At 39.7% G+C, this 9,900-nt stretch overlaps 1 protein-coding gene across 1 annotated transcript; it reads right to left on the bottom strand.

Moving 5' to 3' along the window:
- Window positions 1-4,367: 4,367 nt before the first annotated feature.
- On the bottom strand, window positions 4,368-4,986 carry ASCL4 (achaete-scute family bHLH transcription factor 4). The gene has a single exon (XM_053944136.1). The coding sequence runs from the start codon at window positions 4,984-4,986 to the stop codon at window positions 4,420-4,422; it is 567 nt and encodes a 188-aa protein (XP_053800111.1). The 3' UTR covers window positions 4,368-4,419.
- Window positions 4,987-9,900: the final 4,914 nt, after the last annotated feature.

Raw genomic sequence — 9,900 nt, forward strand, 5'->3', positions numbered from 1 at the left:
TCCAGCTTGGCTCAGCTTTGTTCTATATAAGCTCCAAGGATTCACTGCTCACTATCTTCCGTGCATTTTCAACATTTCAGCCTCCCACAGACCATTCATGTAGCTTTCCCCTTCCCCCCAAAAAAACAACAAACCTTCAAAATACCTACCCCCCCCAAAAAAAAACCAAAAACAAACCTTCAAAATACATATTTTTTTTTTCCTAACTAACCCCAGTAGAACAGGCCAGAGGCGAAACAAAGCACATGTGCCTGCTCACAGCTGGCTGGTGCCCGTGGGCTGGCTGACCATCACGTGGGGCAGTGTTAGTTTTCCCCTCTGTAAGGACTCTACATTGGCACATTTTTCTGCTCTGGTGCCACCAGTGCTCATGGAACATGCAGGAATTTCATATCTTTGACACCTCTATCTCCAGTCTTATCAGAAGTGAGCTGAGAAATCTCCAAAATTTTCAAGGGTGTCTTCACTCCTCTAATTTGTTCTCTCAGCAAAGGCAACTTGAAGAACTTTTCCACTGCTCTGTTAGTGGACATAGTCACAATAAGATTCTTGTGTAAGAATCATGTGGGAAATACATGAGTGAGAATTAACAGTGGATTTTTACTTACAAGCACACCTTCAGATTCATGGAGAATGGTGCTTATCTTGCATTTTCAGAGCTTCCAGATGTGTACCAGGACAGGCTCATGCGAGATCTGGCTGCAGCTGCAGTCCTGCCATTTTGCTGCTCCCCATTTGCCTAGAACAAATTTATTTCTGCTCTGTAGCCATCTCTCTATATTCTGAGGGTTACTAGTGAGAAGCACCTGCTGAAGTTGTATTTGCTTAGACTGCTTTGGAGAGGCTTACTTAAACTTTACTCAGCTATTGCACTTACCTCAGCTCACTTCAGCAGGGCTCTCCTGTTGGTACCTCTTCAGAGAGTATCTCTTCAAAATGTTTTGGATCTTGTTTTGCCTCCTGCCTAAGTATGCTGGAGACACATGTTTTCAAAGATACTGTATGTGTGTGTGGACATTCTCTGCTCATTTATTCCAGCAAGATAAATTGGCCCTGATTGTTTTACTGTCTGAACTTGACTTTTCTATAATGTCTTCTGGTTTTCTTTGGCCACATTATTGACACTGGGTAATATAACATGAAAGGATTGTGAATGGGCTTTTACAAAGAAATCAGCTAAATAGCTATTAGGGGATTAAAAGCAATGCCATGGCCAGGATAACACATCTTTAAAATGCTGATAATATCAAGAAGCAAATGGATTTGTAATTTAATGGCAGCAGAGGGAAGACTTCAGATGTCTGTTTTTTTCCAGATTTGGTAGAAAGATTAAAGTGGCTGGTTTTGGTGTGCAAGAGTTTGATAAATCTGTAGCATGGTTGCCTACAGATACAGATTCACCTTTCTTGTAAATAGTAATTGTCCCACGTGGAGAGAATTCTTCTGGTCAACATTTTTATTAAAGATTTAATTTTCTTGGTGACAAGTTGGATCATTGTCTGCTTTAAAGTCTGATAATGATACACTTTAGAAGCTTTGAAAAAATTCTTTGTCTAGACAGAAACAGCTTAATAAAGCTTTTGAAATGTGGCATTCACTTTAAGGCTTTGCTGATGCCTGTACAAAAGCACCGTTATTTAGGAAATCTTGTTTTCTACTTGCTTGTGCTAAAATTGTGCAAGAGGTTTGAGTAACAACAGGAACTGTGAGAAATAAAAATGCACAGCTTTCCAGAGAGGGGTTCAATCTGTGACAGATTTTTCCCACATAAAGAATTTTCTTTTCATCCAGAAATTAATTTTCTTTATAAAAGTAAATTAAAATACCTTCTGGGTTTTTTTGCATCTTCAGCATTGAGGTTGGATTGGGAGGTATTTTAAGGACATCTCCAGAGCTGTTAAAGATGTATAGTCTAAAAAAAACTACCTAGACAGCCTAAAGCAGTGATGGCCAAGCATAAACCCAAGGTGGGATAATTTCCACTCCATTAGATGGGAACACTGAGGAACATTCCACCTGAGAGATGAAAAGGGGCAGAGTCACAGCCTAGTCACTTTCTCCAGCCAGCTGCTCATGAGAAGGTGGCACAGAGCACCATCTCTGAGGTTTGGGAATCAGAGGAGTGAGGCTCCTGGATATTCATCTGTCAGAGTCAGACCACTGTGATGGCAATCTGATCTAAAAATTCATCTGTGGCCTTATCTAATGTGTCCTGCCCAGGAAGTAATGGTCACTCTGGCAATTTTTATTTTTAATGGTTTGGTTTGATTTGGCTATTTATTGACATTAGATCATGAAGATGCCTTTCATCTTCAGAGTGCTTTCCAAAGAAGTATGTTTCACATAATTTGCTTCTGGTACTCTGAGGCAGCGTATGTTTTTTATAGATAACAAAGATCTAATCTCTGCTTTGAGAGAGAAATGCAGTTCAGGCTTAGTCACAGAATTACCAGCAGCAATAATACCACATTTCCAGAAATCTCAAAACTGAGTCAAAGGGAGAGACAGGTTGAATTTCTTGCCAGAGAAACACAAAGGAAAGAAGAAAAGCCAAGGAACAGTGGAACCCAATCAGACATTTCGACCTCTACCTTGCTGTCCTCTTCTTTCTTGGGTAAGAAATACAAACACTGCACAGCCAGAAATTAGTGCATTGGCTCTGGATCTGAACTGTCCAGGTAACTAAATCTCAATTTTTGAGTCTGGCAAACAGCCTCTGCAAAAGTAACTGCCCTCAGAGAAACAAAATAATCATTAGAAAATGGAGCTGGCTCCCATATAAAGAGTAAAGAACAACACCTGTGACTGCCATGGACAGAGGAGCTTAAAGTGTGCAAATGTCAAGAATAGTCTTCTAGAAAGCAGCAGAGTATTTTTATACCAAATAATTTTTATTAGATGCCAAAAACACAAACCTGCTCCTTAGCTAAATTTTAAAATCTAGATTAAAAAAAATTGTTTTATAGGTGGCAGTTCATATTTAATCCCTTTCCATTTTCTCTATTTTTTCCTGAAAAGTTATTACTCCTGCAACCAGAGCTGTCCTGTTTGTTATCAATTAAAAGTGAAAAAGACACAGCCAGGATTAATCACATTTTTTATTTAAAGGAAATTTGTGGACACATTTTGAAGTATTTGATCAGTATTTCTTCTTATTTATACATGAGTATTTTTTCAGGTGTTCAGTCAGCATGACACAAAGGAAAGATAAAAAGATAAAAAGCCATTTCATCAACACAAGGCCAAAAAAGCGAAAGTTTGAAAGGTGTGCTGAAAGTGGACGGGTAAGAAGTTTACCCTATATTCAGAATGAGATTTAAGCCTTGGAGAAAGGCAGATTTCAAAACAAATTGGAGAGAAATTCTCATTTTAAGAAGATGCAATCCAAATTAGAGGTGTTCCATAAATTTTGAGGTATTAATATTAAAAGCAGTGTCCTTTGAAAAAGTAATACAATATTCTAAACAAAAGAAATACCTACATTTTCTTGCAGATGTAAACCAATATATTCAACATTTCCCATTTTTGTTCACACCAGGGCCTAACCATTAGAGGTTCTTTTTCTAAGTATATAATTTCTGAGGTGCCAAAGACACAATCAAGACTATTTTGTCCATGAACTCAAATTTCAGAAAAGCAGGAAAGAAGGCTTTCATTTTTTCAGTATCTTGAGTGAAGCTTTGCTTTTGAAGGTGCAGTTTTACAGAACTCTGTTTCCCTCTTCCTAGCACTGACTGGAATGAGTGTCCATCTTTATTTTCCTGAAAATTATCCTTAGAATAGTCACCAAATATCCAGTGCCCAGTGTATAAGCTGCTTCTTTCACTTTAGAAGATGCTTTAAACGAAATTAATTTCAAAATATAGCCTTGTTTTTATTTGAAAAATTGTTGTTTCATAAATAGAAGTATTTCTGTGAATTTTCAGAAATATTTAGGGAAAGATGTTTTATCTAAATCTTACCTTTCCCAGTCCAAGTCTTTCCAGTGCAGTGCATCTCAGGTTAGCAGTCAGGAAAAACAGACAGTAAAACTCACTGAACAAAGTAGGAGAAAGGGGAGAGGAATTTCCTGAAATGGATTTATCTGGTTTTACTGTCTCAAGTGAAAGGCAAAAGAAAATAGAACAGAATAAAAGCTGAATGAAAAGTAGAATGCAAACATTGCTCCAGTTTAACAATCCAAAGGAAGTTTAGTAGCACAGCTGAAGTAACCTGGGAGATATCTGTTTGTTTACAAATCACGTTTAAGTTTTATACAGCAAACATTTAAAGTCCTTTGACAAATTGAAAATACCTTTTTGTCCCCTTCCCTATCTGTTTTTCCTTTCCTCAACATTAATTTTCACCTGTAGAAAATTCCCCGGGGTTTGAAATTGTTTTTCAGCCAAACTTGAAGCTTTCTGTGTCCAGAGAGGAGACCTAGCTGCCCGTCTCCTCAAATTCGCTGTAGGGGGATGACGCTGAAGAGGTTTTGGACTCTCCATCACTGTTGCACTCCCGCAGGGAAGCCGGACTGGGAGTTCCCAGGCTCTCCTTGGCAGAGAGCATTTCCTTACTGGAAGAGCCTAAGGGATGGCAGTCCAGCAAGCTCTGCAGGTGTTTGATGTAGCTTATTGCAGCTCTCAGGGTCTCCACTTTGCTGAGGCGCTTGTCAGCAAATTCCTTGGGCAGGTGCTCCCTGAGGCGCGTGTAGCCCTCATTGACGCAGCGCACCCGCTGCCTCTCCCTCTCGTTCCTCTTCCGAATGAAGGCAGGCTCGAAGGAATAGTCATAGATGCCCATATAGCCAGGAAATGGGATGTAGGAGACGGGACCTGTGTGCCCACTATAGGCTTGCTCCCAGTAAGATGGGTCCAGGTGGAAGGGAACCCCAAAGGGCTCTCTCAGGGGTACCTCGTGGGGGTGCATGTGGCTGTTAGCCAGGGACACAGCTCCTGGAAATGCAATCCTCTTCAACAGTTTATCATCGTCTTTAGTGCTATCCATGCTTCTTTTTTTCCTGACCAGTGGCGTGTCCGTTCCTGAATTTGGCTTCTAATGTATTAATCCAACATTTGTATAGGTACCCTGCCCCACAGGCTGTAGTTTCTTCCTGTGGTATATAAAAACTCAGATCTCCAAGCAAGGCTAAGAACTCATGAGGTCCACGCTGTGCCTGGAAAGCCTTGTTGTATTTATAGGTGTAGGACGCCAGTTAATATACAGACAGGTTTTGAGGACCATCACTCCACAATTTAAACCCTTCTTTTCCTGTGATCTTCATATTTCAAAAGATAATAAGAGGGTTCCTGTGTATTCCTTTTCTCTCCACTTGAAATTATGACCATAAGAGTTAATGCCAAACATAAATAATCTTCCAGGCTCTAAACACTTCTCATGTATTGTAATCCATGATATCGTTTGATATAATTGTCTCCAAAAGATGGGTAATTTGCAAAGTTTACAGGAATCTTCAAAGTTTTGGCAGAACTCCTCACTTTCAGGAACCAAGGATCTTCTGTCATCTAAAAACTACCCAAAGGCTTTTCACAATGAAATCCAAAAGACAACTGCAAGCTTTGTTGTTTCGGCTGCTCTGGTCTAACTGAACGAGCTCACAAGCAGTTTGCAAAACTTATATGGCATATCTGTAGCTTTCTGGGGAAGCTGAGACATCTTCAAAGGAAAGAGTGCTCTCTTGTGGTTGCAAGTCTTGTCAGATCAAGAATGTACTACGTGCAAGCATAAAAGGAAAACTGCCTTCTTCGCTCTAAGAGAGGCTTTTCCAAGAAGTGTGAGTTTCACAAATTGAACATGAGCATTTTGGCATTTTCAAACAGTTTTCAATGTTTTGTGTTTTTCTGCTCATTGTAGGAATGTTCTGGTCATCCCTATGAGAACAATAGATAAACAAACACAAAGGTGATGCCCTGATAGCCCCATGTGTAGCTATTACCAGATGTTTACACAGATATTGGCTTACCTGATGGACCCTACACACTGCTTTAATGGGAGAGCTGGAAGTCCCTCTTGACCCTGCTGGTCAACCAGCTGGAAAACCAGCTGGTGTTAATTGCACTTCATGCACCACCAACATGAACAGTAGCCAGATATCAGGAACTGGACCCTTATCCCAGGAATCCACTCAATTGTTTGGGGAAAAAAATTACATTATCACTCTTCAGAACAGCAGTAAAATGAGGGAGCAAAATAAAAGGCTGTGCTGTGTCCTCCAGTTTGCCTGCAGCTTGCTAAAGCAAAGAGGTGGACAAAATACAAGAACTTTTGGCAGTATAAAGTCCTAATGTCCTTGTCTGTGCCTCTGAGACACCCTGCTGTGTAAGGATCTTCCTCTGCAGCAACTTGACAGTCTTTGACTTTTCCCCTGTTGTTGTTCGAGAGCTCTGTAGTTACAGGTTTTATGTTGAAAACAAAATTTTCACAGTTAACTGAATCTCCTTTTTTTGCCATCATCAGTTTGGGGAATTGCATGTTTGGTCTGGGAGAGCTGTGGGAAGGGACAGACATGAAAAGGTACAGGTATGTAGGCTCTATTAAAATTTGTTTTTTTCTCAAAGCGGAAGTTTCCATGCTGCTCGGTGTTTCATGCAAAACTGCCTCAGAAGTGTCAGTAACTGAAACAACATTCTCCACTCTGAGAAAGACATCTATGCCTCTGCTGAGTTAGAAGCTAGCAACAATGATTCAAGTCAGCCTTTGGTCTCTGCTGGCCTATTCTGCAGCTTCAAAAAAACAGTGGTAATCTTCAAAGTACAATGAATGTACAGGCAAACCATTCCAGACAGACATGAGTGAGAACAGCCCTGGACTCTGGTTTATGTCAGGGGTAGAATCAGCACCAAAATGCCTCAAAAGCCTGAGCAAAAATTACTGGGGAATGCCCCATGGTATGTAGAGCTCACTTCAGATCACATAAGTGAGAGTCTTTCTGCCTTTTAAAAAAATTTTGGAAACAGTTGATCGGGATGGACTTTTTAATATTACTTGCACTCTAAACTCCGTTGTCCATAAATGTTTTTGAAAATGAATGCTTAAAGGAAAATAGCTCCTTCACTGTAGCACTAGACTAGGCCAGGACTTCTAGTTTTCTTAAAACAAAGAGGATGTTGACCTCTAAGCAAATACCTGAAGCAGGCAAAGGCCATTTGATCTGTATTGTCATTAGATTTAAACCACTGCTCTCTGGCAGTATTCCTGTAAGGAAAAGGAAGCATGCCTCTTGGGGGGCTCAGCTCCCAGATAATTTCACAGCTCCCCATGACTTTGCCAGCAGCCTGGCCATGTTCAAAAGGCAGGGTTAAGTTTCAGTTCTGTCATGCAAATGCACTGTGCCCTGCTACCAGAGCTCTTTTCTATGTTTACTGTAAATGCAGGCCACCAGCACTTCCCAGAGTGTCAGAATTGCAGCTGTGCTAAAGACATCTCTTCTGACAGAAAAATCCACGTTGCTAATCCTTTGGAGAAACACATGAAGAAAAACTACAGGTAAATGCTAATTGTTGACCTGAATTATTGAAGCTGATCTCATATCAAACAGACTCTGAAGTATGAATTTGTTTCTGTGCAAGAGAAATGAGAAAATTTGCCACAGGCTTTTGATGAATGTGGTATCTTGTTGATAGTCTAACGTCACTTGCTCGGAAAGGGATTTGCCCCTGGGCAGAGAGCCAGAGCAAGGCCAACACATCTTATATCCCACTGCAGGTCCTTGTTGAGAGCGTGAGCAGGATTAAAGCAATTTATCACTCCTGTACTGACTTCTGCACAAAGTCTCAACATGTTTACACATGCAGACACAGTGAAAGCAGCAGGACTGGACCACCAAATGGAAAGGCTAACACACATTCTTTTCAATTTTAACAGTAGGTTAAGACTACATGAATAATATTCCTCTTTTAAGATAAGCCTTTGATCTTCTTTCTTACACTGTTTCTCCAGTTAGGTTCTCTTTACACCTTTGTCTGGATGAAGCTTTGACTCCAGAATGCAGTATCCGCCATGCTGATACAAAGCAGATGGCCTGGTTTCCTTTTCAGGCAGTACCAATCAGGTGTTTTGATGGCAGAGCTCATGCTCTTTATACACATATTGTATGTTTAGCTTTTGCTTAGGTTTTTGGGTTTTGGCTTCATTGTTGTTTTGTTTTGTTTGTAAATACAAAGTCTAAATGGGGATGCTGGGAGATTCCTTATACACACCATCATCTATGGTATTCAAACAGGTTCTCTTCCTTTTCTTATACTTCACTATAGGCACTTAATTACCCAGCCTAAACAAATAGAAAATACTCTTGACATATCTAAAAATAAAACATTTAGGCATCTTCCTTCCAGATACAACTTAGTTGTGGTTTTTATTGCATATATCCTAACACAATATCTGTAAGTGTGTAATTTTTGTACAAAAGAACCCTCAACATGTTCCCACTCCCACACAAACCATAACCATGAATAACACTACTGACATTACACAGTGGTTTGAATTGCTTTGAATTATCCAAAGAAACAGTTCCTCCTTGACACTATCTGTGTCCCTCTATGTATGAAAATAAAGTCATTGGTGGAAATATTGCAGTAGAAACACGAGAGTCAGCTGAACACATGCAAGTCCTCTAAATTCCCAACAGAAGATGTCCTAGCTGTTTTTATCTGTGAACACATTACTGAGAAGGAAGAAGAAAATATACTAGGAATTTAAGAAGAAACTCTCACAACACTGTGCATTTCTTCCATTGAAACTCTCATAATACTGTGCATTTCTTTTATTTTACTGTGCTGTAATTATGCCAATTTCTAGTATCTATTAAACATATCATAGGTTGTCTAGGCTGCTGCAATTTATTATCAGATACAAAAATATGTAATTAACAGATTCTCTTGTTAACTGCTTGCACAGAATTATAGTAATAACTTTGCTTGAGACTGAGGTGCAGGAATAGAGGATTGAGTAGATTTGGGTCTGTCTTGTCCTGTTTTATCCTTAAACATGGGTCATCTCTTTCCAAGCCTACACCTAGAAGGGAAAGCTGCTCATAAACTACCTAGGCTTCATACTGTGACTATCACCAAAATACTGGCCTGCAAAGCGCTGACAAGCCAATAAAAGGTGATGAGAAATTTGCATTTTTGATGGTAAAATGGCATTTTGCATAATTTTTATTCCTGTGTTATTCTGCTTTGTGTGAGAAAGAACCCAGGGGCAGGTTTGCAAATAGCAGAAGAGAACTAATTGTACCGAGACATGGGCACGGTCCAGAAGGGACTTTGGCTCACACTGCAGGGAAGGACTGAAGCATGTTTACTGCCATCTCTTTCCCCTGTGGTTTCAGAGTCTCCCTTATCGTTCTGTATGTCTCCAGGATCTGAAGACAACTTGAAAAATAGCTCAGCAATTTGTTCCTCATGCAGCAAGTACCGCTATAAATGTCAATAAACCAGGCTTTCAGGAGACATAGTGCAGTTGTCTTATCAAAACACTTCACATATAATAAAAGTGTTTGGTATATAAAAAAAATATCTTTCCTTGCAGAAGAAACAGTTCCCAAATGTGTTTTATCACAGTACCTTGGGCATGCAGCATACATCTCTGTAGACACAGATTAATTTCTCATTCAGTGACACTTCATATTATCACTGGCTTCCTTTGATACTTTTGCTTTAAACTGGTAGTTAAGATATCACTAGTTCAAGGGAGTAAAGTGACTACAAAAAAAGCTGGAATCTCAGAGGACTCATGCTTCACAGTAGGAAAAAATACTCTTATCTATGTATGATTACATCCAATCTGGCTCATAGGCTCGAAGTATTACTTTTGGCTTAGATAGTTGAAATAGTGCAAAGATTTCAGTGCTGGGGCACTTCTGCTTTAGAATTACAGTATCATAATTGGAATTAAGACAAG

The sequence above is a fragment of the Vidua chalybeata genome, chromosome 5, assembly GCF_026979565.1.
Source record: "Vidua chalybeata isolate OUT-0048 chromosome 5, bVidCha1 merged haplotype, whole genome shotgun sequence".
In the NCBI taxonomy this organism is placed as follows: domain Eukaryota; kingdom Metazoa; phylum Chordata; class Aves; order Passeriformes; family Viduidae; genus Vidua; species Vidua chalybeata.

Excerpts from the sequence above, each read along its gene's own strand:
- ASCL4 (XM_053944136.1), bottom strand. The coding sequence starts at position 4,986 with ATGGATAGCACTAAAGACGATGATAAACTGTTGAAGAGGATTGCATTT.